Source organism: Pogoniulus pusillus, chromosome 37 (assembly GCF_015220805.1).
Source record: "Pogoniulus pusillus isolate bPogPus1 chromosome 37, bPogPus1.pri, whole genome shotgun sequence".
In the NCBI taxonomy this organism is placed as follows: domain Eukaryota; kingdom Metazoa; phylum Chordata; class Aves; order Piciformes; family Lybiidae; genus Pogoniulus; species Pogoniulus pusillus.
In genome coordinates, this window is record NC_087300.1 from 2722425 (window position 1) to 2749628 (window position 27204).

Sequence of the window (27204 nt, forward strand, 5' to 3'; positions counted from 1 at the left end):
GCTCCATGATGGGCTCTGCCCTGGTGCCCTGGGGTCTGCCCGGGGATGCTGCCACCCCAGTGAAGGAGCATCCCTGGCAGGACGTTTCTCATGACCATTCCGACCTGTGATGCCACCACCGGCTCCAGCCCCGGGGGTTGCCTCTGGTCCCTGCAGGAATGGTGACCAAGGGATGGGGCTCCTCTCATGCCGGGAATTGGGGTGTCCCCTTTCACTACCCTCCAGCCCCCTCCTCCCAGGGCGGGTGGGGGGAAGGGAGAAAGCAGGGTAGCGGGGTGCCCGGTGTGAGGGAGGGAAAGGATGAAGAGGGCGAGGAGATGAAGGTGGGGAACGGCTCGGCCCCCACCCCGGGCTGGGGAGAGACGGAGGGCGGGCAGCAGCCAGGGGGCGGCTCGGGCTCCCCCCCGGAGGGAGGCGGGGAAGGCGGCGGAGGCGGTGCGGAGGAGCTGCCGGTGTCCCGCTGCTCTCCCACCGCCCCGAACTGACCGGACCCAGCCCCGGCCCGCCCCGGGCAGCCCCGAGCCCCAGCGGGCACCCAACAAGTGAGTCCCGGGCGCGGGGAGCGGGGCAGAGCTGCGGGACGGGGCAGGGGAGGGGGCTGGGGTGGGGGATTCCCCGGAATTCGGCGTCATTAATCACCGCCCCCGGGGGCGGGAGGGACGGGAGCGGCGTCCCGGAGCCGCGGGGACCCTCCGGTGCGAAGGGAGCGGGGTAGGGAAGGAGGGAAGCGGCCGGCGGGCAGGGGTGGAAGTAGGGGAGGCAGGGGGCCGCGAAGCGGGGGCAGAAGTGGGTGCAGGGAGAGCAGGGTGGGTGCAGGGGCGGTAGCAAGGAGAGTGAAGAGAGGGCAGAGTAGGTACAGAGGGAGCGAGAGGGGTGCAGGGGTGGGCAGAAGTGGGTATAGAGAGAACAGGGTGGGTGCTGGAGGAGCAAAACCGGGTGCAGGGAGAACAGAAATGAGAGTAGGGGGAGCAGGTTGGGTGCAGGGGGAGCAAGAGTGGGTGAAGAGGAGGGAGAGTGAGTGCAAGGAAAGAAGAGGTGAATGAGGAGGGAGCAGAAGTGGGTGCAGGGGGAGTGTAGGGAGCAGTGTGGGTAGAGAGGTGGGGGCAGGGTGAGTGAAGAGGGGACAGAGTGGATGCAGGGTGAGCAATACAGGGTGCATGGGTGGGTGCAGGAGGAGCAGCGTGGGTGCCAGGCCAGGGGAGCTGGGAGGTCCAGGGCTTGTGCAGGAGGTTTAGGGCAGAGAAGAGCTGAAATGCAGGCAGAGAAGACCTGAAGGGGGCTGGGGGGGTACAAGAGTGCCAAGTGCTGGCAGGACAGAGGCAGGGCCACTGGTCTCTGGGGTCCCCAAATGTGGAGCGTGTGGATGGAGGTGCAGGGATGCCAAGCATGCCAGAGCAGCTTGTCAGCTCTGTCACCATGCCTGGCTCCTGCCTGCAGCTCTGCCTTGCTTCGTGGCAGGAAACAGGCAGGGGAGAGGCCAGGTCAGGCTGACCTGCAGGGCCTGGAGGGTCAGACAGGAGGGAGCAATACCCTCCCGGGGGGTTCTGTGCAGGAGACACCCAGTTCTGCTCTGGGGTGCCCCCAGCCTCTGTGTATCTGAAGGTCCAGAGTAAACCTGGCTGCTGGAGATGGACTGAACCCATCAATGATTGGGTGCTAGGGCTTGCCTCGAGTGCTTGGGATGGGTGTGGAGCAGAGAGGGGATCCCTCGGTGGATGAGGACCACACTGCCCCCAGTCCATGGCTGAGCATCAGCTCCATGCTGGTGGCTTTGCTGGCAGTGTCCCAGCATGGACCACTGCCCACCGTGTGTCTGCCCCACTGCTGCCTGTTCTCTCTCCCTTGCAGGCAGCCGTGTTGGCCCCAAGCTGCTGCTGTGGGCACCATGAGGGGTCTCTGGGCCCTCACACTTGTGGGGCTCATCAGTGCCTGTGAGGGGAAGGAGCTGCCAGCAGCAGAAGGTAAGGGGCACTGGGGGTCAGAGCTTGGGGTCTACATGGCAGCAGCCCCCTCCTTGCTTGTCCCTGGGCAGGGAAGGGCAAAGCTAGACCCAGAGATCACAGGGCAGAGGTGCCCAGGGGACACTGTGAGCAGTGCTCTGCCCCCACCATGCCAGGACCACATGCAGGGCCATGCTGGTGGCCAGAGCAGTGGCTGTGGACATCATCTTGCTGCTGAGTTTTGGCCATCCTGGCTCTGGGAGCTCGCTCAGCATCTTGTGCGGGCAGGGGGCCAGGGAGAGCCTCGCTATGGGGAACCAGCTTGGGGTCACCCCCACAGTAGCTCAGCCCCAACCCAGGCTATGCTCATGGAGCAAGAGGGCTTGGACTTGCTCCGGGTGCTTGCTGCCAGCTGGCAGCTGCGGTGGCACTGTCCAGGAGCTGGGTGGGAGCAGAGGCTGCTCTGTGGGTGAGCCGGGAGCGCTCCGGGCGGTGCCAAGGATGCTCGGAGCTCCTGAGCGGATCTTGGCTTCTGTCTGCGAGGTCAGAAGAGGTTTGGCCGTGGTGCACTTCAGTCCTGGAGAGCTTGGGGCTGCCCCCATGCAGCTGGGGCCTGGGGGACCATGACTGAGCTATGGGGAGGGTGTCTCTGCTGAGGCATCCCACGGCTGTGGGGCTGTTGTGTGTGGGTCCCAGCAGAGAGCTGGCCGCAGCTCAGGGGGAGCTGGAGGCGGCTGGTGGGGAGGAGCTGCTGGCAGCCACCCCATGGTTGCATCAGTCTTCGTGGGGGTGGAGCCATGGCTCATCCCGAGGGGGGCCCAGGGGCTGCCCTTCTTTGCCCACGTGCGTGGGATCCCGCGGTGGGCACCGATGCCCACTTCTCTTCGTGGCATGGCCTCCTGGCTTCCCGACTGGGGAAGTGGAGCTTGGGGAGATGAGTGGAGAGCACTGAGGGGTGGGAAAGGCTTCAAATGCCCGAGGATGATTTGTACCTCACTGTCTGCCCTCTGCTGGGGATGATCTCACCACCAGCGAGAGGGTGCCTGTGGGGGTGGCTCCAGAACCACAGCTCCCACTGCTGCTGAGGGTCCTGGGGATGAGGGATGGCTCCAGAACCACAGCTCCCACTGCTGCTGAGGGTCCTGGGGATGAGGGATGGCTCCAGAACCACAGCTCCCACTGCTGCTGAGGGTCCTGGGGATGAGGGATGGCTCCAGAACCACAGCTCCCACTGCTGCTGAGGGTCCTGGGGATGAGGGATGGCTCCAGAACCACAGCCCCCACTGCTGCTGAGTGTTCTGGGGACGAGGGATGGCTCCAGAACCACAGCCCCCACTGCTGCTGAGTGTTCTGGGGACGAGGGATGGCTCCAGAACCACAACTCCCACTACTGCTGAGTGTTCTGGGGATGAGGGATGGCTCCAGAACCACAGCCCCCACTGCTGCTGAGGGTCCTGGGGATGAGGGATGGCTCCAGAACCACAACCCCCACTGCTGCTGAGTGTTCTGGGGATGAGGGACACCTCCCTGTGCTGCTGCTGTCCCTGTGTGAGCCGGGGGTCAGCCTGGGGAGAAGCATCATGGTAGGACTGGGTAGAGGTAGGCAGTGGTGAGCAGTGATGGGCAGTGGTGGGCAGTGAGGTGCCCCTCAGGAATGGGCTGGGGAAGAGGTGGGTGAATCATCCAGGGTCATCCCTGCTCCTGGGCTGGTGTGCATGGAGACAAACCAAATTCCCCTTCCTATAGCCCCTCGTTTCCTCCTCCATCTCAGGCTTCCCAGCATCTGGAGGAGGTGGATTGATGCTGCTGGAGCAGTCATAGATCAAGGTGGTGTCAGACAGCACCAGCATCCCCCTGACCACAGCTTGACATGGCATTTCCTGTGCCTCAGCCTCTCACTGTCCCTTGGCTGAGCCCTCACGCTCCTCCCCGGGGACCACCAGACCTGAGGATGTCACCAGGCTGGGACAGGAAGGGCAGCAGGCAGCTTTGGGTGGCATCTCCTCGCCTTGGGTGTCCCTGGCACCCAGCTGAGTCTCCTGATGCTGCTTCCAGCCACGGGGCCGTTTGGAGGCAGCAAATGGGAAAAGCATTTTCACCTGGTGACCTTGCTGCTGGAGGTGGCTGGGGCCAGCTCTGAGCTCACCACTTGTCCCTTCCAAACTTCCTCACTCCTGGTGGGCTCCTGGCGAGGAATCCATGCAGGGATTGCTGGATCTGTGCTGCCCCACAGCTGCCAGCCAGCTCAGTGTGGCAGGGGGACTGGGGCAAGTTCCTGGCATCAGCTCAAGACTCCCCACAGGATCCCAGGTTCACAGATGTCAGGGGTTGGAAGGGACCCAAAGAGATCATCCAGTCCTACCCCTCTGCCAGAGCAGGACCACACAATCCAGCTCAGGTCACACAGGAACACATCCAGACAGGCCTGGAGAGACTCCAGAGGAGGAGACTCCACAGCCTCTCTGGGCAGCCTGTGCCAGGGCTCTGGGACCCTTCCAGGCGAGAAGTTCCCCCTTGTGCTGAGCTGGAACCTCCTGTGCTGCAGCTTCCATCCACTGCTGCTTGTCCTAGCCCAGGGAGCAAGTGAGAAGAGCCCTCCCCAGGGCTTGAGGGGCTCTGCCTGGTCCAACCCTGCTTGTGCAGCCACTCCCTGCCCTTGGGCACAGGGTGGTGAGACTCTGATTTGCCTTGCAGGGCAGCCGTGCCCACAGCTCTGGGACGAGGATCTGGTTGGGGCCAAGTATGAAAACGTCACAGGTAAGGCAAAATGGGATCCAAATGCAGCCCCAAACTGCCCAGGGGTGGCCTCTGTGCCCTGCCTGGAGACCATCAGCCCCGTGCCAGGTTGGCTCTCACCTCCTCTGCTCCTGTCCTGCAGGTTTTAACCTGATCAAACGTTTTGACCTGCTGAAGATCTCCTCCATCAAGAAAATCCGCAACCCCAGGGGCCCCGTGGTGCTGAGGCTGGGTGCTGTGCCGCTGGTCCAGCCCACACAGTGAGTGTGGGTAGCTCATGGGGTGGCCTTTGGTGGCCAAAGCACTGCTGGCCACCATCCCCTTGCTTTTTGGTGGAGCAGCTCACTGGTCTTTGCCCTTCGTCTCTCCTCACAGGCAACGAGTGGCAGGGCGAGAGGAAATGGCCTCAAGTTGTGCCAGGGGAGGGTTAGGTTGGAGGTCAGGATGGAATTTCTAACCAGAGAGGCTTGTCAGGCACTGGGACAGGCTGCCCAGGGAGCTGCTGGGGCCACCATCCCTGGAGGTGTTGCAGAGGCAGGTGGATAGAGTCATAGAATGGCTTGAGTTGGAAGGGACCTTTGAGATCATCCAGCTCCATCCCCCCCTGCCATGAGCAGGGACACCTCCCTCTGGCCTGAGTTGTTCAAAGCCTCATCCAGCCTGGCCTTGAGCACCTCCAGAAGGTGCCCACAACAGCTTCTTTGGGCAACCTGTTCCAGTCTTTCACTACCCTCACGGTGAAGAATTTCTGTTGAGGTGCTGGAAGGTGTTTGGAGAAGGGCAGCAAGGCTGGGGGGGGGCCTGGAGCACAGCCCTGTGAGGAGAGGCTGAGGGAGCTGGGGGGGTGCAGCCTGCAGCAGAGGAGGCTCAGGGCAGAGCTCATTGCTGTCTGCAGCTGCCTGCAGGGAGGCTGTAGCCAGGTGGGGTTGGGCTCTGCTGCCAGGCAGCCAGGGACAGAAGAAGGGGACATAGCCTCAAGCTGTGCCAGGGCAGGTTGAGGCTGGATGTTGTTAGGAAGTTGTTGTCAGAGAGAGTGATTGGCATTGGAATGGGCTGCCCAGGGAGGTGGTGGAGTGGCTGTGGCTGGAGGTGTTGAAGCCAAGCCTGGCTGGGGCACTGAGTGCCATGGTGTGGTTGGTTGGGCAGGGCTGGGTGCTAGGTTGGGCTGGCTGAGCTTGGAGCTCTCTGCCAACCTGCTTGGTTCTGTGATTCTTCCTAATGTCCAACTTAACTCTTCCTTGCTCCAGCTTCAAACCACTGCCTCTTGTCCTGTCACCACAGGTCCTTACAAAAAGTCCCTCTGCAGCTCTCCTGTAGCCCCCTTTGGGTAGAGGATGTGGTGCTGAGGGCTGTGGTGTGGTGGTGGTGTCTCAGCAGCAGCCATGGGGCTGTGAGCTCCGGGCAGGCTGTTGCACTTGGTGCTCTCAAAGGTCTCTTCCAACCTCAGCAGTTCTGTGCTTAAGCTCATGCCAGGCAGCTCTGTGTCACCCTTGGGGGATGCAGAGGGTGCTGAGGGGTGAGGGGAGGGCTGCCCAAACCATCTTCCTCCTCGAAAGTAAATCACAGCCTGCAGCAGCTCAGGCTGGGTCCTGGCCAACCCTTACGCAACCACAGAGCTCTGTGGTTGCTCTGTGGCTGCTCTGGCTGCTGGCCCCAGCTTGGCAGGAGCTCACCAGGGTCTAGACAAGCTCAAAATGCTGCACAGCTCCAAGCAGGCACTGCTGGGCTTGCTGGGGCTGTGAGGTCCTGCTGGGGAGAGGCACAGAGAGACACCAGCCCTTGGCCACGCTGTCTCCAGCACGTCCTGCCTGGCTGTGCCCAAGGGGCAGGAGCTGGCAGGGATGCTGCAGCGTGGCAAGGTGGGAGCAGGTCCATGTCCTCAGGAGCTGTTCCTGGAGGAAGCTGCTGTGGTTTGCACCAGCCTGGCTGTCCCCACGTTGCTTAGGCTGGCACATGGCTGCACTGGACATGGATGGTGAAGGAGATCCAGCCTTGGCTCCTGACCTGGGCAGCCAAGTCCTCAGATGGCTTTGAGGTGGCAGATGCTCCAGGCTGGTGTTGCTCTTGGCTGGGTGCCTGTGACAGCCCAAAGCTAGCCCTGGGGTGTGCTTAGCATGGGGTTAGGGCCTGGCAGCCAGGTTGCAAGCACCCATGGGTGCCCCTCCAACTTAGCTTTGCTCCTTAATGCCCAGCAAGGATGAACAGCCCTGTGCCCCATGGAGAGCAGAGGGCACCACCGTGCCTGGCCTGCTCTCCATGCCTTGGTCCAGCTCCAGAGCAGTGGCTGGGAAAAATCTCTGGCATGGTGGAGCTGAGGCTGGGAACAGAGCAGAGCCTGCAGCAAATCTTTCCAGTGGCTGAGTGGGCTGTGGGTGAGCTGGGCACAGTCCTGCTGGGGAACAGCCCAGTTGCCATGCTGCCCGCTGCCTGAGGGGCACCAGGCTGCTGCTGGGAGGAGGGTGGCATGGGAGCATCCATCCCATGACACCTGTGAGGGCAGGGATGCATTTCCCAGCTGCCCAGGGACAAAACTCGATGCTGTGAGTGCATGGCCAAGGGGGTGTGGTGGAGGTGAGGCAGAGATGGGGCTGGAGGTGGCTGGGACAGGCTGGGTTTGGTTCCCTCCACCGAGTGTGCATCCAGCTGGCCAAGGATGGGTGCCCATGAGGGATGTGGGGCTGAGCTCTGGAGGCACAATCTGAGCTGCCCAAGCCGTGCCAGGCTGGGAAGAAGTGTCTCTGCCATCTGCCCCACGCTCAGCTCCTGGGCCATAAGCTCTGGTGCCTGCTGCAGCCACAGCCTTCATGTCCAGCTGAGACAGGAGCAGCTCCAGGTCCAGGCTGGATCCACCCCCTGATGGCATCTGTGCTGCCACTGATGGGGACAGACCCCAGCAGGTCCCATGGGGCCTGTCGCAGTGATGCTGCCAGGGGGTGCCGTGCGGGCGAGTTGTCGGAGCCATTGCTGCTGCCAACCTTGGTGCCAACACCAGCAGTGCAGCTGGGTGCAGGGTTTGGTTGCTCCTGATACCCATCCCCACAGGCAGGTGTTTCCCCACGGACTGCCCCCTGCCTTCACCCTCATCTTCACCTTGCTGCTGAAGAAGAACAGCACCGGGGAGCAGTGGTACCTCTTCCAGGTCACCGACCGACAAGGCTACCCCCAGGTACCACCTCGGGGTGCTGGCACGCACTGGCAGCAAGAGGACAGCCATGAGCTGTCCCCAAGCATGGTGCTGTCCCCTCTCTGCCCAGCTCTCCCTGGCTGTGCATGGCCCTGAGAAGAGCCTGGAGTTCCAGGCCAGGGCGATGGGCAGCGGCTTCGCCAGCGCTGTCTTCGCGGGCAAGGCGGTGGCATCCCTCTTCGACGGGCGGTGGCACAAGGTGGCGGTGGCCCTGCAGAGCCATGCCATCTCCATCCACCTCGACTGTGCCTCCATCTTCTCCAAGCCCTTGGCACCTCGCAGGACGCTGGTCCCAGAGGGCAACACCTTCCTGGGGCTGGATGCTGTGCGTGGCACCCCGGTGCGGGTGAGTGCCCCAGCAGCGCAGGGACCTGTCCCTGCCTGTGGCTCTGCTCCTGTCCCTTCTGTGGCACAGGATCTGTCCCTGCCTGTGGTGCAGCTCCTGTCCCTTCTGTGGCACAGGATCTGTCCCTGCCTGTGGTGCAGCTCCTGTCCCTTCTGTGGCACAGGATCTGTCCCTGCCTGTGGTGCAGCTCCTGTCCCTTCTGTGGCACAGGATCTGTCCCTTCTGTGGCTCTGCTCCTGTCCCTGCCTGTGGCACAGGATCTCTCCCTTCTGTGGCTCTGCTCCTGTCTCTGCCTGTGGCACAGGATCTGTCTCTGCCTGTGGCACAGGATCTGTCCTTTCTGTGCCTCAGCTCCTGTCCTTTTTGTGCCTCAGCTCCTGTCCTTTTTGTGCCTCAGCTCCTGTCCTTTCTGTGCCTCAGCTCCTGTCCTTTTTGTGCCTCAGCTCCTGTCCTTTTTGTGCCTCAGCTCCTGTCCCTTTTGTGCCTCAGCTCCTGTCCCTTCTGTGGAGCAGGACTTGTCCCTTTCTGTGCCTCAGCTCCTGTCCCTTCTGTGGAGCAGGACCTGTCCCTGCCTGTCCCTGACCCCCTGCCCTGTCCCTGCTGCAGTTTGACATCCAGCAAGCTCAGATCTACTGCGACGCTGAGCTGGCCAGGCAAGAAGGGTGCTGTGAGATCTCAACCAGTGGGGTGAGTCCCCCCCCAAACACCCACCCGAGTCCCAGTCAGGTCCTGGCATTGCCCTGCACAGTCAGGCTCTTCCCCAGAGGGGAAACTGAGGCACGGTGAGGGCAGGTCTCCTGTGGGTCTCCATGGTGGCTGGGGACACAGGGCAGGTCGGTGCCAGCCCTGGGATGTCTCTTTAGATACCCAAACTAAACCTTTTTCAGGGGAGGTTTAGGTTGGGTATGGGAAAAATTCCCTCACCCAGAGGGTCACCAGGGACTGGCAAAGTTCCCTCTCCCAGAGGGTCACCAGGGACTGGCAAAGTTCCCTCTCCCAGAGGATCACCAGGGACTGGCAAAGTTCCTCTCCCAGAGGGTCACCAGGGACAGGCAAAGTTCCTCTCCCAGAGGGTCACCAGGGACTGGCAAAGTTCCTCTCCCAGAGGATCACCAGGGACTGGCAAAGTTCCTCTCCCAGAGGGTCACCAGGGACTGGCAAAGTTCCCTCACCCAGAGGGTCACCAGGGACAGGCAAAGTTCCTCACCCAGAGGGTCACCAGGGACTGGCAAAGTTCCCTCTCCCAGAGGGTCACCAGGGACAGGCAAAGTTCCTCACCCAGAGGGTCACCAGGGACAGGCAAAGTTCCCTCTCCCAGAGGGTCACCAGGGACAGGCAAAGTTCCTCACCCAGAGGGTCACCAGGGACAGGCAAAGTTCCCTCTCCCAGAGGGTCACCAGGGACAGGCAAAGTTCCTCACCCAGAGGGTCACCAGGGACTGGCAAAGTTCCTCACCCAGAGGGTCACCAGGGACAGGCAAAGTTCCTCACCCAAAGGGTCACCAGGGACTGGCAAAGTTCCTCACCCAAAGGGTCACCAGGCACTGGCAAAGTTCCTCTCCCAGAGGATCACCAGGGACAGGCAAAGTTCCTCTCCCAGAGGATCACCAGGGACAGGCAAAGTTCCTCTCCCAGAGGATCACCAGGGACTGGCAAAGTTCCTCTCCCAGAGGGTCACCAGGCACTGGCACAGACTGCCCAGGGAGGTGGTGGAGTCCCCATCCCTGGAGGGACTCAGCTGTTTGGATGAGGAGCTGAGGGCCATGGCCAGAGAGCTGTGTGCAGGGAGATGTTGGCTTATGGCTTGGACTCCATCATCAGAGAATCATCAAGGTTGAAAAAGATCTCTAAGGTCTCCAAGCTCAACCTTCTGCCCAGCACCTCTGTGACCACCAGGCCATGTCCCCGAGTGCCACAGCCACTCCTCTTGGCAGGACCTTAAGGTCTTCTCCAACCAGGCAATTCTGAGTCTCAATGGCTGGCACGGGGGGCATGGTGCAGGATTCATCCCCTCCTGAACCACTCCAGGTGCTGAGGCAGGGCTGGGGCTGCCACCTGTCACTCCAGCACCCCCCAGTGCCCACATCTCTGCCAGCAGTGCCTCACTGAAGCGCCCAAGACTCGCCGGCAGGCGGAGCTGATGCAGAGCAGCAACCTCATCGAGATCTCCCCACAGCCTGAGGGCAGAGTCTACACTCGCTGCTTCTGCCTGGAGGAGCCACTGGGCATGGTGAGCTCCAGCGGCCCTCTGGCAGCCTGGCACAGGTCTCCATCCTGGACGAGCATGCTCCCAGCATCATGGGGTGGGCAGCTCTTGGCTGCCAGGATGGGTGCCTGGTGCTGCCAAGCCAGCAGCTACCTTGCCTCAGCCCCTGGAAAAGTCCTGCCTCACTTCTTCCATCGTGCCAGGCTTGGTGTGAGGGGAGGGAGCTGGGCACTGAGGGAGGGCATGGCTCCTGCAGCCCCAGCACCAGCTAAGCTACCAACTTGGTGCTGAGCCTGAGGCTGGCATCACCCATGGGTATCCCTGGTAGGATAACCCAGGGCATGTGGAGGGAGAGCACTCTGGGGTGCCCAAGGTGGGACAACCCAGGGTACATGGAGGGGTGGCACTCTGGGATGCCCAAGGTGGGACAACCCAGGATACATGGAGAGATGACAGCCATGGCACATGGAGAGGTGGCACCCTGGAGTGCCCAAGGTGGGATAACCCAGGGTACGTGGAGGGGTGGCACTCATGGTACATGGAGAGGTGGCACCCTGGGGTGCCCAAGGTGGGATAACCCAGGGTACATGGAGAGATGGCAGCCATGGCACATGGAGGGGTGGCATCCAGGTGTGCCCAAGCAGGTTAGCTAACCCAGAGGTGCACAGACAGGTGGCACCCATGGGTGCTCTTCTCTCTCCACAGGAACCAGCCAAGAAGCCAGGGGGGACTGGGCTGAAGGGAGACCTTGGGGAGAAGGTGAGAGGAGGAGGGAAAGGAGCCCAACTGCCCCAGCCCTGGCACACTTGGCTCCCTGGCAGTGCCAGGGCTGTGCTGGGAGCCTCCTTTGCCCCCTGGGCTGGGTCTGTCCCTGCTGCATTCCGGAAGCTTCTGCCGCTGCCGGCGCTGCAGGGACGCCCACGGAATTGGCTGCTCTGCTCCCCCCGGGCAGGAACTGAGGCTCCACTGCAGTCCTGGCCCCTGCTGGAGCCATCCCAGCCACGGCCAAGAGCCTCTTTGTTCCCTCCCAGCGTCTCCGGAGCGCTGCCAGCAGCTGGGAAGCGTCTCCAGAGCATTCCTGACTCCCATCCCTGCATGCCTCTGTCTCTGCCGTGGTGGCATCCTGCTGGGCATCCCTGGGTGCCTGGGCTGGGGGGGGGTGCTGTGAGCCTGCCTGGTTCTTCTTCCCACCCTCTCTGCTCCATGCCACTTCTGTGCAGGGTGATGGGGACCCCCCCACCCCGAGGCAGCTGGGGACATCCAGTGAGGGGGTGAGGTATGGGGCTAGGAGATGGGACCCCTGGGTGGGGGCTGTACTCAGCCCTGCTGGCACCAGCACCTGGGCATGGGGTTTGGGTAGCCCCTTCTGACTTCAGTCCCGTGGCATCCTGCTGGAGCAAAACTGGTTTGGCCTGGAGGAGCTGTGGGCAAGCCACAAAGCCACAGGGACAGCTTGGTGCCAGGCCAGGGCTCTCCTCATGTGCCCAAGGATATGACCAGGGTGGGCAATGCTCTCCTGACTTTCTCTTCCTCCACCCTGGGCATCCCCCTGTGCCCACGGGGGGATGTGTGAGGTGTGCTGCTGGGCAAGCCCCATGGGTTTGGGGTGCCCAAGGGAGTGGGGCAGTGGCTGTAGGGTGTGTGGGTGCCATGGGCAGTGCTGCAGCTGGTACAAACTGCCAAGCTTCTCTCTTCCAGTGCCCACCCTGCTCGACACAGATGCCCTCAGCAAACGTGAGTGTGCCAGTGGGCAGCACTGGCTTGTGCTGGTGGGAGGAGATGGGCACCCAGCCACTGCCAGGCTGAGCTGTGAGCTTGGGATGGCAAAAGCCACCAAGGTGTCACCAACCACTTTGCCATCACCAGCAGCCCCCCAGGACCTGCAGCTCCTTCTGGGCTGGGCCCCAGCCACATCTGGCTGGGGGGAAGGTTCTTGATGCCCTCCAGATGTTGCCCTGTGCCTATGGCAACCTCTGGCTGGAGGTGTGGGGCTGATGGGTGGGGTGGGTGTTTGGGACCCCTTGTGCCCCATGCAGCTCCCGGGGTGGCACTTGGGGACAGGGTATTGAAAGGCTGAGGCTGTCCCTGCTGCTGCTTGGGGCAGGGTCCCCCTGCAGCTCTGGGGGTGCTGTGGGTCACCTTTCTCCTCCCTCCATAGGTCACACTCGGTCCCCCGGGCCCAAAGGTAGGTTTGTCACCTCCCCCCCCCGCCCCCCGGGGCACCCAGAGCCCAGCTGCAGGTGGGATGTGGCCATGCAGCCCCTCAGCTGTGCCCGGGAGCCGTGGGCACACACATGGGCACGGGGCCACTGCTGTCCTCACCTCGTCACCTGCCCTCTCTTGCAGGGTGGGAAGGGCGAGCGAGGGCTGCCTGGCACTGCTGGTGACAAGGGGGAGAAAGGCCAACGTGTGAGTGTGCCCTGGAGGAGGTGCCCCCCGTGGCCCCCTCCTGCCCCCCCCCGGCCATGCCCAGTGTGGGCAGTGCCCCTGAGCTGTCTCCTCCCTCCCGCAGGGTGCTGACTGTGTGCGAACCCACCCTGGTGCCCCCATCCAGGTGAGACCCCCCCCCAGACCCTCCCTGTCACCCCCTCCCTGGCTCTGCTGCTCGCCTCACTCCCTCCTCTTCCTCCCTAGTGTGCCGAGGGGCCGAGGGGTGAGAAGGGAGAGCATGGGGAAGCGGTGAGTGATGTGCCAGGGGGCACCTGGTGGTGCCCCCACCCTGTGGGTACCCCGGGCTGGAGTTTGGGGGTTTGATCCTGAGGAGAGAGTTCCTCAGGTGGTGGTGAGGTGAGAGGAGCAGAGGTGTGAGCAGCAGGGGAGCTCTGCAGGAGCCCACCCGAGGGCACCTGCACGGGCACACTCGTGGGCACCTGCATAGGCACACCCACAGGCACACCCATGGGCACCTCCATAGGGATACTCATGGGCACCTGCACAGGCACACCCATGGGCACCTGCATAGGCACACCCACAGGCACACCCATGGGCACCTCCATAGGGACACCCATGGGCACCTGCACAGGCACACCCATGGGCACCTGCATAGGTACACTCATGGGTGCCTGCACAGAGACACTCCTGGGCACTCACTTTTGCCTACTATACCCACACAGGGTCTCCCAGGAGCAGCTGGCACTGATGGGCAGAAGGTAAGTCTGGCCCACCTATAGGTCCTCATCTCATGGCTCCCAGGATGGCAGCAGTGGTGCCAGGACCTGCCAGTGCCAGCCTGAGAAGCATGGCAGGTGAGATGGGTGGCATTTATCTATCCCACAGGGCCAGAAGGGTGAGAAGGGTGATGGAGGACTGCAGGGCAAGCCAGGGCGTCCAGGGCGCGATGTGAGTAGTGCCAAGTGGTACCTGGGCATCCCCTGGGGCACCGATTGGGCAGCAGGGTTTGGTGTGCATGATGTGGACCCTTCCCACTCTGCTCTCCTCCTGGCAGGGCCGACCTGGAGAGATTTGTGTGGTGGGGCCCAAGGGCCAGAAGGTAGGTGGGGGCTTGGGGGCGAGTGGGGGCTGGGGTACTTGCTGGCAGTGCCAACGCTGATGCCCACTCCTACCTTCTAGGGTGACCCTGGCATCGTGGGTCCCGAGGGGCTGGCTGGTGAGCCAGGACCCCCAGGACAGCCAGGACCTCCAGGGATTGGCTTGCCAGGGAAACCGGTGAGGCCCCCTGTGCCCTGGTGCTGTGCCCAGGGGGCATCCCTGGCTTGGCATGCCGTGCCTGTGGTTTGGTATTGCCACACGGTGGGGCTGGCCAGCCCAGGTGCTTGGGCAGGGCTGGCACTTTCCTCTCTTCCTTTCAGGGTGACCCTGGTGGCCCCCCGGGTCTAAAGGGAGAAAAGGTGAGCTGGGGGCAAAGGGGTCCTGGCCCCTCCCTGTCCTGCCCGAGGGCACCTGGGTGTGGCAGGCAGTGGCTTGTGCCAGGGATGCCCGACTGGAACTGGACCCATTGTGGCACTGTCTTGTGGTGCTGCCACTGGGTGGTCCAGGGCTTGGCTGGAGGGGCACAGAGGTGCTGGGGTGGGCAGAGGGCTGGGGCTGGGCTCAGGCTCTGCCGTCTCTGACTCCAGGGCAGCTCAGGAGCTCCTGGACCTGGAGGATCGCCTGGCACCCCTGTGAGTACCCTCAGCTCAGGGCTGGGTTCCTTGGCTGGAGGGGTGGTGGCATCCCAGCCCAGGTACCAAGAGGGGTTTAGGAGAGCTGGTGGCATCCTCTGGGACTGGGACTGTGCCATGCCATGGTTGGTGGCAGGAGCTGGAAGATCCTAGAGGGCACAGCCAGGGCAAACCTTGGCCTCAAGCCTCCCCGAAGCTGCTTCATCTTCTCTCTTCTTCCCACAGGGCCCCCCTGGCATGCTGGGGCCAAAAGGAGACAAGGTGGGTGCAGTGCAGGGCAGGGTGGCCTGGCAAAGGGCTGTGCCACGTCTCACTGTGGCACGGCCATGGCAGCCCTTGCCAGCACAGCTCCTCCACGATGCCCATCTCCTGAGCTCGGGGCTGCTGGGGGCATCTCAGGGACCACCCTGATGAGGACCCCCAGCCCTAGGACTGTGTCTCACTGTCCCCACGGGCAGGGTGAGCCATGCGAGGTGTGCCCCACGCTCTCTGAGGGCACGCTGGGTGCCATCGGGCTGCCTGGCAAGCCGGGAGCCAGGGGAGCTCCTGGACCACCTGGCAAGGATGGGGTCTCGGTGAGTCTGAACCCGGGGGGGCTTGCAGGGTGGGGGCAGGGCAGGGGCTCAGCATCCCCTAACTCTCCCTCTTTGTGTCCCCCTCCCCAGGACAGACCTGGCCCTGCAGGACCCAAAGGGGACAGGGTAGGTGCCATGGGGCTGAGCTGGGCATGCCAAGCGCCCTCCAGCCCATGTTGGCAGCACCCTGCCCTAGCCCTGCCTTTCCTTCCCAGGGAGATCCTGGCATCCACGGGCTGAAAGGGGAGAAGGTTGGTGCCTGCCCTCCTATCCCAGCCACCCTCTTGGTGGGCAGCTCCTGGGTACCCCTCCCTGAGCTGTGCCCTCTCTGTGCCCTGGCAGGGGGACTCCTGCCTGTCCTGTGATGCCCGCGTCCTCGCCGCACTGCTGCGGGCCCCCCCCGAGGGGCAGGAGGGTGACCCAGCACCGGTGCCACTGGTGAGTCTGTGGCATCCCCCACACCAGAGGGGCACCCTGGCCAGCCCCCCGGGGGCGTGGGGGTGCTGGGTGTGTAACCATGTTGGGGTTCAGCAGGGTGAAGCAGAGCTGTCCAGGCTGGCTGGCATCAAGGGTGAGAAGGTGAGTGACCCCCTGTGCCCACCCCCCAAAGGCAGCAGCCGTGGCCCCCTTGCCCCATGGGGTCAGGGGAGCCTCAGCTGCTCCTGGGGCATGCCCATGCCCATGCCCACGGTGCCTTGCAGGGAGATGGTGGCCAGGAAGGAGCCATGGGCAGAGCTGTGAGTGTGGGGGGTACAGGGGCTCAGGGGTGGTGCTGGGAATCCAAAGTTGGCACTGGGAGCCCAGAGGTGTGGGGGGCTGGGGGGGGGCTCCCAGTGCCACCTCTGCTGTCGCTTCTTGGTGCAGGGGCTGCCAGGAGACAAGGGTGAGCCAGGTGTGCCAGGGCTCAAAGGGGACAAGGTGAGTCCTGCCTTGGGGACACCCCTGGCACCCTGCTCCCTGCCCCATCCATCGACCCCCTCCCGCCCCCCCCCCGCCCAGCTGAGACCTGTGCAGCTCATTGCACAAGGACAGCACCCACAGTGCCCTGATGCCACCAGGATGTCCCCTCTGCAGGGTGAGCCGTGTGGGCAGTGCCCTCCTGTGCCACAGGCACTGGAAGGGGCAGCGACAGTGCTGGCTGTGCCCGGACCGCCAGGGGAGCGAGGTCAGGTTGGCCCCGCGGGCAAAGTGGTGAGTGCCAACCCCGCTCAGGGCTGCCCCTTTCTAGGGCTGCCTTAGCCTGACCCCTTCCTCTGCTCCTCCAGGGCAGACCTGGTGCCACTGGCCAGAAGGGGCAGAAGGTGAGAGGGGCAGGGGGTGGCAGTGGGGGCTGCAGCTCCTCCCCGGCCCGAGGGGCTGGGCTCTGTGCCCTCCTGCCCTGTGCCAGCCTTGTCCCCTCTCTTTGCCAGGGGGATGCAGGCAGCCCTGGGGATCCGGGCACTCCGGGCATGGCTGGTGTGCCAGGGCTGTCAGGTGAGCCTGGCATCAGGGGTCCAGCTGGTCCTAAAGGCGAGAAGGTGAGGACCCCCCCCCAGGCTTGTGTGGGGACCCAAATGCTGTCACCCTGGTGTCACCCCCCCCCCCCCCGGCCCTCACCCACCCTGTGCCCCCTCCTCTGCAGGGAGACGCCTGTGTGCCCGGTCCAGCTCCTCATGGGGACGCCTCGGACGTGGTTGGCACCCCAGGAAAACCTGGGGCCAAAGGGGACCAGGGCCCCCCTGGCATCGGCCAGCCAGGCAGACCCGTGAGTGCCCCCTCCCCGCGGTGCCACGGGCGCCCAGCTGAGGGCACAGTGCTGATGCTGCTGTGTTTCAGGGGAAGCCAGGGCTGCCAGGGGTCCAGGGCCCCCCCGGGCTGAAGGGGCTGCAGGTGAGTGGGGCTGCAGGGAGCTGGGCACCGAGCGGGCATCGGTGCCACTCACTGCCCCTCTGCCTCCTTAGGGTGAGCCAGGACCAGAGGGAATCGGCCAGCCAGGACCACAGGTGTGTGCTGGGGGGGCACAGGCGGTTCTGTGCTGTGCCAGGCTGTGCTGTGCCGTGCCAGGCTGTGCCAGGTGGCGCTGCCAGCTCTCACAGCCTCTCTTTTCCCCAGGGGGAGCCCGGGAGCAGAGGACCACCAGGGCCAGCTGTAAGTCACCTGCCTTGGGCTGCCCAGCCCGGGGAGATGTGGCAGTGCCCCCAACTCCTGCAGGCGAGGGGCATCGTGCCCCTGCAGCATCACCCCCCTGGGCACCGCTGTGGGTGATGGCAGCAGCGTCCCGGCCAGGCCACCCTGGGGGCACTGCTGTCACCCTGGCACGCTGGGCAGAGGGGGCTGATTGTGGCTGCTGGGGGCGGGGGGGAGCTAATGTCCCCTCCTGTCCCCTCCTGTCCCCTCCTGTCCCCAGGGCCCTCCCGGACCCCAGGGACCCCCAGGGATGGCAGCAGAGAGAGGTGCCAAGGTAAGGGAGCATCCCCCAGCCCTCCCTGCCCCCCCCTGCCCCCCGACTCCTGCTGTCCTTCCTCTGCAGGGACCTCCGGGACCCAAAGGTGCCACAGGACCCCCCGGGCCACCAGGAAGCGGTGCCACAGGGCCCCCGGTGAGTCCTGCCCTCCAGCATGGGCATCTCCACCCTCTCCTGGCCCCTCAACACTGCTGTGCCATGAGCTGAGCCCAGAGCTCAGCTTCCTCACCCTCCTCTTCTTCGCAGGGCCCCAGAGGGCAGCAAGGGCTTCCTGGGGTGCCCGGGTCCAGCGGGCAGCCGGTAGGTACAAGCCAACACCTGGGTGCCAAGCTGTGGCCCTCCCTGTGCCCACCCAGCTGTGGGTGGAGAGGCTGAGTGCCCCCCTGCTAATGCCCACCTTTGGTTTTCCCCCTCGCAGGGGGAGAAGGGTGCCCAGGGCGAGAAGGTGAGTGGGGGTCTGGGTCGAGCTGTGCCTCCCATGCCACCTTTCCTGTGCCATCCTCCCTACCCCTCACCCCTTCTCTCTGCAGGGAGACCCTGGGGAGTGTGCTTGCCCATCTGGCCCCCGCCAGGACCCCAACTATGCTGGGATGCCAGTAAGTACCACCAGTACCCCCCACATGCCCTCCCAGATCCTCTGCCCCCCTCCCCACTGAACACTCTCCCCCTTCTCTGCTCTCCAGGGAGCGCCAGGGCTGTGGACTGGCATCACCTGGCAGCCTCAGCCGGGTCCACAGGTGGGTGCTGCCCACATTGCACTGCACTCCCACCCCCCCCACACCTCCCCAACCTCTCTCCATTTGTGGTTTGGGCTCTTGCAGGGTCCCCCCGGAGCCCCTGGCCCCCCAGGCCCCCCCGGGGCCCCAGGCCGCCAGGTGAGAGGTGGGAGATGGGCAGCGGGCAAGTGGGCACCCATCCTGCCCAGCTTCTGGTGTGAGGCTTCACTGTTGTCATTCTCCTTCTTGGCTTCAGGGCATGCCAGGGCACAACGGTTTGCCAGGACTGCCAGGACCAGCTGGAGACTTGGTGGGTAGTGGCAGTGCCCACCACAGCCGTGGCACAGCCTGGCACACAACCCTGTGAGCACCCATCCTGCTGCCCCCATCCCAGTGACCCTCCCCTGCTCTCCTGCATCTCTTCCAGGGGCCGCTGGCAGCCATGGCTGAGAGGAACATCGAGGTGCTGAAGGTGGGCACAGGGCACCTTCCTGCCATGGGTCATGCCCAGGGGACCACAAGCCCCCCAGGGTGCCCCTGACTTGCTGTCTCTACCCAGACCCTCTGCGGGGACTGTGCCCAGCTGCAGGCAGCCTTGGAAGCCCCCAGCGGTGAGAAGGGGGACGGGGGCATGCCAGGAGCCCCTGGCAACGAGAACTGTGCCCGGGTGAGTATTTGCCCACCTCTGGGCGGGCATCTCAGTGCCCAGAGCCTTATGGGCTTGGTGAGTCCTGGGGGGTGAAGTGCAAAGATGTTCCCAAGCCCCTGAGGCATCAGCTTGTGTGGCACTCGTGCAAAACAAGGCACTTGCTGGGCTGGGCATGCTCTGGGCATGCTCTGGGCACACTCTGGGTACGCTGGTCCTGCCCACTGTGCAAGCAGGCTCCCGTGCTCAGCTGCCCACCTGATCCTGGCTTCTCTTCCAGTGCTTTGCCCAGTTCCCAAGAGAGGAGGAGGCTCGGGTGAGTGAACTGTGCCACCTGGCACCTTCTCCCTGCCCCTGGGCCCGAGCTGCCACCCAGCTGTGACTCCCTGGTGCCCAGGGTGCTGCAGGGATGGTGCCCGCTGGGGCAGCACCCAGCAGCCTACCCGCAGTGGGAGCAGCAGGGGCTCTGGGGAGCAGAGGCTGCTTCAGGGCAGGAGGGGCACTTGGCAGGGCATGGCAGCACTGCAAGGGCAGAGCTGGCACCGGGTCCTGATGTGTCCTCATTACCCACAGGGTGACAGCCCTGACCCAGGCTGTGCAGGTGACCCTGGGCTGCCAGGGGCTCCGGGCATCCCTGGGGAGAGAGGCGAGCAGGTGGGTGCCCTCTTTGCCCCTGCTCCTCCTGCCACCATGCCAGCCCTTCTTAGGGGCTGTGCCAGGCCCCTTGGTGCCACTCAGAGCTGCGGTGGTGCCAGCTCCTTGTCCCCCACCGTGGTGGCACCAAACTCATCTTCTCTCCCCAGGGCTCACCCGGACTGAGAGGACCCCCAGGGCCACCCGGGCCCATCGTAAGTACCCCTGCCCAGGCTGGAGAGATGCCCAGGCTGCATGGGCATCATGGTATGGTCCTGCTGGGGTGGGGGCCTGGTTGCCCCCCTCTGTAAGTTGCCAAGGGGCCAACTTAAGGAGGCACTTTGTAAGTTGCATCGAGGAGGAGGTGCAGGGTGGCAGAGCTGTGCCACGCCAAGGCTGGAGATGGAGACAGAGCCGGGAGCCTGGCACGGCAGGAGACCAGAGCCAAGCTGAACCGTGCCAGGCTGCTGAGTGGCACTCCGAGGGCTCAGCCCAGGCTCCTGGGTGCCAGCTGCAGGATGTGACCTCCCTGTTTCTCCCCCCCAGGGCCCTCCAGGCTTCCCTGGGACGCCCGGCGCGCCCGGCCTGCCCGTAAGGACCCCGCACGGCTCTGCTCTGTGCCCTCTGTCGCTTGGTTTGGCTGTGCCCCCCTGTCCTCGTCACCTCCCCACCCCCACCCCCACGACTGGCAGCAGCCACAGCCCAGCTGCTCCCCTCCATTTCCACCTCACCATCTTCATCCTCCCATTTCCACCTCCTCCGACACCACTCAAGGGGGCTGGGCACAGCTGGGGGTCTGCAGGTCAGGAATGATCCTCCTGGGCTCAGGGAGTTGGCACTCGCTGTGCCCAGTGCCCCATCCCGGAGTCCTTCACTGCTGTGGGATTCAAGTGTGCCAAGGATGCCCACGACCACCAGGCTGGCTCAACTCAGCTGCTCTGGGAGTGCCAGGGAGGTGCTGCCTGGACTTGGTGCCCAAAGCTTGTGATAGCTGCCAGGCTGGGTGCACTGGGTGGCACCAGTGGCACTTATGGGGGCTGGGAGGGTCCTCCCTGTGCAAGTTGTGCTGTGTGGGCATCTCCTTGCCTGGTCCTTGGCTTGCCTGGGCTCAGGCAGGCTCCAACTCCATCTCCATCCTCATCTCCATCTTGGTCTTCGTCTCCATCTTCATCCTCCTGGCTCCCACCCGTGCTCGCTCCTGGCACCAGGTGGCGGTGGGGCTGTGCCAACAGCTCTTGCAGGGTCCTGCCTGTGCCAACTGTGTCCTGTCCCTGTCTCCTTGTCCACTAATGTCACAATAACCCCACGGTCTGTGTGGGTCTGTGTGGGGCTCTGTGGGTTGCTCTGCGGTGTGCCAGTGTGCCAGTGTGTCCTGTCCAGCCTCCACCTCCTTGGCACCACATCCCCCCCACTAACCCACCCCAGTGCCCCTGGGACACAGAGCCTGGGGGCTCCTGACTGCCACCTGTGTCACCCATGCCTGATGTGCCCTGGGAGGATGGGGAGGCAGTGGGTGGCACCAGGCTGGAGCTGTGGTCTGAAGTGTGCCCTGGACTGAGGTGCCAAGAGCTGAGCAACCTCAGTGCTGAGCTTCCCATGGCACAGGGGGCACAGGCAGCAGTGACCTGTGTTGGTGTAAGTCTACCCAGCCACGCTTGGGCACTGAACCCAGTGCACATGGCTGGCACTGTGGGTGCAGGGAGCCCAGCTGGATGCCAGGTGGGTCCTCCTTGGTGCCCAGAGGTGTTGGGCAGTATGAGTTGGCAGAGGTCACAAACCTCATGGGCCGTGCCTGGATTCTTGGCCCTCCAAGGCTCTGCCAGGTGGGCACAGCCCTGGGCAGGGGCTGCAAGAGACCTCCTGCAACTCCTCTCTTCTCCCTCCGAAGGGTCTGCAGGGGGATCGTGGCCCTGCTGGGCTGGCTGGAGCCAAAGGGGAGCCGGTGAGTGGCACGGCAGGAGGGGCAGGGGAGATTCTGGTGCCCCGTGGGCTTTGGGCACCCAGCTGGGCACCGCAGGTGGCTCAGCATTGCCTTCCTCCTCCTCCTCTTCTTCCTGCACAGGGACCTCCCGGGCAGCCTGGCTACCCTGGTGCCACAGGGCCCCCTGGCCTTCCCGTGAGTACTGTGCCAGCCCCCAGCCACCTCCTGTGTCCCCACATCCCTCCCTGCTCCTCACTGCCAGGGCACCAACGGGCACTGGGTCCCTGCAGGGCTGCTCCATCTCCCTGCCCCATCCGTTCCTGGGGCCCCATCCATGCCCCATCCATCGGTGCCCTCCTCATGCCCCATCTGTCCCTCGCCTCCCATCCATGTCCCATGTCCTATCCATGCCCTCTGTGCCCCTTGCCCTGCTCAGGGACTTCATCTCCTTCCTTCCTCAGGGCATCAAAGGTGACCGAGGCTACGTTGGCCCCCCCGGGGAGAAAGGGGAACTGGTGAGTCCCTGAGGCTGTGCCCGGGGAGGGGCAGAAGGGTTGGGAGCCATCCCAGGTGCCCCCCTCACCACGGGGGCTGGCACTGGGGGTTCCTTCCAGCCACATCCACCTGAGCTTCTTCACCCCCTCGCAGGGCCCCCCTGGCCTGGATGGGCTCCCTGGACCCACGGGGCCAGCGGTAGGTACCCACTCGGGCTCCTGGGGGGCTGTGGGAGGGGGGGGGGGGTAGGGGGTGGGAGTGGTCCTGCTGGCTGTGGCACCCACGGGGCCAGTGATAGGTACCCACTCAGGCTCCTGGGGGGGTTAGGGGGGTGGGAGTGGTCCTGCTGGCTGTGGCACCCACGGGGCCAGTGATAGGTACCCACTCGGGCTCCAAGGGGGGTTAGGGGGGTGGGAGTGGTCCTGCTGGCTGTGGGACCCACGGGGCCAGCAGTATGTACCCACTCGGGCTCCTGGGGGGCTGTGGGGGGGGGGGGTTGGGGAGAGTGGGAGTGGTCCTGCTGGCTGTGGGTGCAGCTGGGTGCTCCCCACCCACCTCCCCCCCTCTCTCTGCAGGGACCCAGGGGTGAACGAGGGCTGCCAGGCAGTGCTGGAGAGAAGGGGGAGCAGGTGAGTGAGGGGTCAGGGGGCACAGGGATGCCCCCCCCGCAGCGGGCAGGGTGAGGCTGTTGGGGTGCAGCTCAGCTCTGGTTTCTCTGCAGGGCTTCCAGGGCCAGCCTGGCTTCCCAGGACCACCTGTAAGTATGGCACAAGGATGCCCCAGCACCAGATGGTGCCCAGCCCTGGCTCTGTGTCCCCCATGTGCCCACAGGGCTGGGCAGCCAGGCAGGGAGAGGGGTGGGGGCTTTGAGCGGGGGGGGGGGAAAGCAGCCCCAGCTTGGACATGGGTGGGCAGCATGGGGCTGAGGGCTCAGCTCTGCCCTGCTGATGCCCCCCACTCTGCTCTGCAGGGGCCCCCAGGCTTCCCGGGCAAGGTTGGTCCAGCTGGGCCACCAGGACCTGCAGCTGAGAAGGTGAGTGCCAGGGGGTGGTGCCAGCAGGACGTGGCTGTGTGCTGGCATCCCTTGGGCTGATAGTGGCATCCCTTGGGCTGGTGGTGGTGTCCCTTGGGGTGCTGGCATCCCTTGGGGTGCTGTCATCCCTTGGGCATGCTAGTGGTATCCCTTCAGGTGCTAGCATCCCTTGGGCTGGTGGTGGCAGCCCTTGGGGTGCTGTCATCCCTTGGGCATGCTAGTGGTATCCCTTCAGGTGCTAGCATCCCTTGGGCTGGTGGTGGCAGCCCTTGGGGTGCTGGCATCCCCTGGGCTGGTGGTGACAACCCTTGGGGTGCTGGCATCCCTTGGATTTGTGCCTGGGTTTGCTCTGTGGGATGGCAGAGGGGTGCCCAGCCCTAGCAGCTCCCATAATCTCCTTGCAGGGCAGCGAGGGCATGCGTGGCCCCACTGGCATGCCAGGGCCACCTGGACCCCCTGGACCTCCAGGCATCCAGGTAAGACCTGCCCTATGCCACCCCTGGGGACAGAGGGGACAGGACCTGTTGCCCAGAGCATGTCCCACAGGGGTGCTCAGAGCCCCTTGGTGCCAACCACTTAGTGACACCCCCACCTTGCCCCCACAGGGCCCTGCTGGCTTGGAAGGACTGGATGGCAAGGATGGCAAGCCTGGGCTGCGGGTGAGGCCCTGGGGCTCTCCTGGGTGCTGGGCACCCTGCAACCCTTCCCCTCCAGGGGCACCCCCAACCTGTGTCTCTTTCTCTCCAGGGTGACCCTGGCCCCCCTGGGCCCCCAGGGATGATGGGGCCTCCGGTAAGTGCCAGCCTCCATTGCCACCTCTTGCTGTGCTCAGTACCTGGCACAGCCCTGCAGCCAGGGCTCACCCCCCAGGGGCTGCAAGCTGCGGTGCCCAGGTGCCAGGCTGGCATTGGGGTCACCTGCCTTGGCTCTGCTGCTGGGGCTGGCACCCCCACCCAGCTCTTCTGTCCCTGCAGGGCTTCAAGGGGAAGACAGGGCACCCAGGTCTGCCAGGCCCCAAGGTGAGTGCCCTGAGGGAGACAGGGTGGTGCCAGGCCCAAGAACCTTGGTCTTGGGCCAGGGTCTCTATGATGCCCTTTCCTCATTTTAGGGTGACTGTGGCAAGCCTGGCCCCCCAGGGAGCATGGGCAGGCCGGGAGCAGAGGTGAGTAAGTAGGAGGGTGGGCACCAGAACCCCAAGCTGGATGTGCCCCTCCTCATCATGCTGCCTTCCTCAGGGTGACCCAGGACCCATGGGACCCCAAGGCCGTCAGGGACCCCCAGGGCTCATTGTAAGTTGGACTTGTGCCCCATGGCACAGCAGAACGGTGCCCATCAGTCTCCTTCTGGGAAGTGGGGGGCATCACCCATGCCCACTCCCCCAAGCTGACATCCCTCTCTTTGCCCCCAGGGACCCCCGGGCAGCCCAGGGCAGCCAGGTCCTGCTGGCATGGCTGGAGTGGTGAGTACAGACCCTGCCCCACCACAGCCCCAGGTGCAGGATGGAGGGGCTGGGTGGGTGCCACGGGCAGTGGGTTTTGGGGGGGGGGGGGGGGGGTCACCATCCCCACCCTGTGCTGCCCCCCAATGCTCCTGGCTCCCTCCCACCTCCCTGCAGGGGCTGAAAGGTGAGCGGGGCTCAGCGGGCGAGCGAGGTCTGCCAGGGATGCCAGGGCAGCCAGGACCCCCAGGCCACCCGGGCCCACCGGTGAGTGCAGCGAGGCACAAGTGCTGGCACAGAGCCCATGCAGCAGGCACCTGAAGGATGGCACCGTGCCAGTCACTGCCTCATGCTGCCCCACTTTGATTTTGCAGGGGGAGCAGGGACCAGATGGACCAGTTGGCAAAGAGGTACAAGGGTGGGCTCTGCCACTCTGCTGCCCAGAAGGACCCAGGGCTGGATTGTGGCATCCTCTGGTCATGGTGTCTCCAGGGTGCCCACGCTGGAGGCATCTCTGCCACCCTGCTCCTCTCTGTCTCTCCAGGGTCCCCCAGGAAAGCCTGGCACTGCAGGACCCGCTGGGCAGAAGGTGAGGGGAGAGCCCACTTGTGCCACTGCAGCCATGCTGGCACCCCACATCCGTGCCCGGTGCTGGGAGTGCCAGGGCTAAGACCTTCCTCTCTGCAGGGTGAAGCTGGATCCCCCGGGGAGAGAGGTTACCCAGGCGAGAAGGGCAGAGCTGGCATGCCAGGAGGGCCAGGGAAAAGTGGCTCCATGGGCCTCGTGGGGCCAAGGGGACCCGCGGGAGAGAGGGGTCCCCCCGGCTCACCGGGCCCCGCGGGCAGCCCAGGGCTGCCAGGCCCCCCGGGGATGATGGTAAGGAGGGGGTGGGCACGCTGGCTGGGGCGCAGCCCCCCATGCCCTCCGCGGGGCACGGTGGCAATGGCTCCTCCTGTGTGCCCCCAGGGAGACCTGGTGAATTACGATGAGATCAAGAGGTTCATCCGGCAGGAGCTGAACAAGATGTTCGACGGTAACGGGGCCGAGGGGCCGAGGGCTGGTGCAGGCGCGACCCTGGCATCGCCTCGTCCCCGCTGGCACTGAGCGTGCCCCCCTGTGCCCGCAGAGCGCATGGCTTACTACACCTCCCGCCTGCAATTCCCGGTGGAGATGGTGGCATCCCCAGGGAGACCTGGACCCCCAGGGAAGGACGGGCTGCCCGGCCGGCCGGGACCCCCCGGCTCCCCGGGGATGCCAGGGCAGATTGGCAGAGAAGGGCGGCAGGGCGTGCCGGGCATGCGGGGTAGGTGCTGCTCCCCGGGGCACTCCCGGTGCCCCGCAGCGTGGCGCTTGTGCCGAGGTCTCACCCTTCTCCCCCCACCTCTCCCGCAGGTGAACCGGGTGCCAAAGGAGAGAAGGGCGAGAAGGGCGTGGGGCTGATGGGGGACAGCGGCCCCCCGGGACCCCCAGGTGAGCCTCTTCCCTCTGTTGGCCACCAGCCCCACGCCGGACTCCGCTGCTGCCAGCCCTACCCCCTGCCACCTACCTCTTGCTCTCCATCTCTTCCAGGTCCCCAAGGGCCACCAGGCTATGGGAAGATGGGTCCCCCGGGCCCTGTGGGGCAGCAGGGCATCCCTGGCATCCCTGGCCCCCCGGGTGCCACGGGGCAGCCGGGCAAGACGGGACACTGCAGCCCGGCAGAGTGCATGGGCGCCATGCCCCTGGAGCAGCCTCTCTTCCAGCCCAAAAACGTCAAGGGTCCCTTCGGCTGAGGAGTGCCCGTGCCCGCCGTGCCCGCCGTGCCCGCCGTGCCTGCCGTGCCCCCCGCCTTTGCTGTTAATATTGTTTCCCCGCTGTGCCGGGGGCTGTGCCTGTCCCGGGCGGGGGGCAGGGGTAGGGTGGGTGTTGTACAGCTCTGTCGCGATCTATCGTGAGGGCAGGTGGATCCTGCCCGGCCCAATACACCCGTGCTGGTGCCCTCCTGCCTCCTGCCTCCTTTCTCGGCCGCAGCGCCACCTTGTCCCAGCCCTGCCACTGTCCCCAGCCTCGTCCCCGAGGGACGCTGCTCTACCCTGTCCTTAGACCACCCCAGCTGGGGGCACGGTGCCCCTGAGCATCCTCCTGCCTCTCGGCACCGGGGCTGAGGGGGGAGAGGGGGGATCCCGGGAAGATCCCAGCCGTGATCCCGGAGGGTCTTGACGGATCTCTTCACTGCCTCTGGAGGGATCCCAGAACCGGTCACGGGGTGATCCCAGCTCCTGGGGGAATCCTAGTCCTGCTCCCCGGAGATCCCAGTCCTGCCTCTGGAGGGATCTCAGCCCAGCTGCCAGGCTCATCCCCGCCCTGCTCTTGGGCTGATCCTGGACCTGCTGCTGTGAAGGCAGCTCCAGGGATCCCCGGTCCTGCTTCCGCGGAGATTCCAGCGGCACTCCTAGGCTGCTCCAAACGCTTCTCCTGGAGCAGCTCCCGGCAGGAGGCCGCGGGGCAGGTGGGCCCCGTCCCGGGCCCCGTCCCTCCTGCTGCCATCGCCGCTTTAAGGCCGCTCCGCCCCCGCCGGCACCGTCCCGCCCCCGCCGGCACCGTCCCGCCCCCGCCGGCACCGTCCCGCCCCCGCCGGCACCGCCCCGCCCCCGCCGGCACCGCCCCGCCCCCGCCGGCACCGCCCCGCCCCCGCCGGCACCGTCCTGCCCCCGCCGGCACCGCCCCGCCCCCGCCGGCACCGCCCCGCCCACTCCGGCTCCGCCCATCGCCTCCCGGGGGCGGGACTTATGC

At 65.0% G+C, this 27204-nt stretch overlaps 1 protein-coding gene across 1 annotated transcript; it reads left to right on the plus strand.

The window, feature by feature from the left end:
• Positions 1-383: 383 nt before the first annotated feature.
• COL16A1 (collagen type XVI alpha 1 chain) lies at positions 384-26417 on the plus strand. Its single transcript, XM_064172744.1, has 70 exons — positions 384-542; positions 1849-1961; positions 4635-4697; positions 4819-4936; positions 7719-7842; positions 7931-8206; positions 8813-8893; positions 10304-10435; positions 11117-11170; positions 12110-12145; positions 12570-12596; positions 12758-12820; positions 12924-12965; positions 13046-13090; positions 13525-13560; positions 13688-13750; positions 13857-13901; positions 13982-14077; positions 14221-14259; positions 14488-14532; positions 14758-14793; positions 14991-15107; positions 15198-15233; positions 15323-15358; positions 15450-15545; positions 15639-15686; positions 15809-15844; positions 15972-16025; positions 16182-16298; positions 16373-16408; positions 16517-16624; positions 16729-16851; positions 16923-16976; positions 17048-17089; positions 17199-17234; positions 17494-17547; positions 17617-17685; positions 17797-17850; positions 17969-17995; positions 18081-18146; positions 18234-18287; positions 18372-18425; positions 18523-18576; positions 18694-18738; positions 18826-18933; positions 19193-19228; positions 19486-19566; positions 19716-19760; positions 20092-20136; positions 21434-21487; positions 21608-21661; positions 21928-21981; positions 22115-22159; positions 22537-22590; positions 22683-22718; positions 22932-22994; positions 23399-23470; positions 23600-23653; positions 23742-23786; positions 23969-24013; positions 24103-24156; positions 24230-24283; positions 24403-24699; positions 24807-24842; positions 24977-25021; positions 25120-25308; positions 25399-25465; positions 25559-25735; positions 25825-25902; positions 26002-26417. Exons 2-70 carry the CDS (start codon positions 1886-1888, stop codon positions 26202-26204), a joined length of 5004 nt encoding a protein of 1667 aa, XP_064028814.1. The 5' UTR covers positions 384-542; positions 1849-1885; the 3' UTR covers positions 26205-26417.
• Positions 26418-27204: the final 787 nt, after the last annotated feature.

What these genes read in the sequence shown, in the direction of transcription:
- COL16A1 (XM_064172744.1), top strand. Translation starts at nt 1,886, where the DNA reads ATGAGGGGTCTCTGGGCCCTCACACTTGTGGGGCTCATCAGTGCCTGT. An exon ending in GGAACATCGAGGTGCTGAAG is followed by an intron (nt 18,739 to 18,825) that starts GTGGGCACAGGG and finishes GTCTCTACCCAG; the next exon opens with ACCCTCTGCGGGGACTGTGC. An exon ending in CTGGAGCCAAAGGGGAGCCG is followed by an intron (nt 21,488 to 21,607) that starts GTGAGTGGCACG and finishes CTTCCTGCACAG; the next exon opens with GGACCTCCCGGGCAGCCTGG.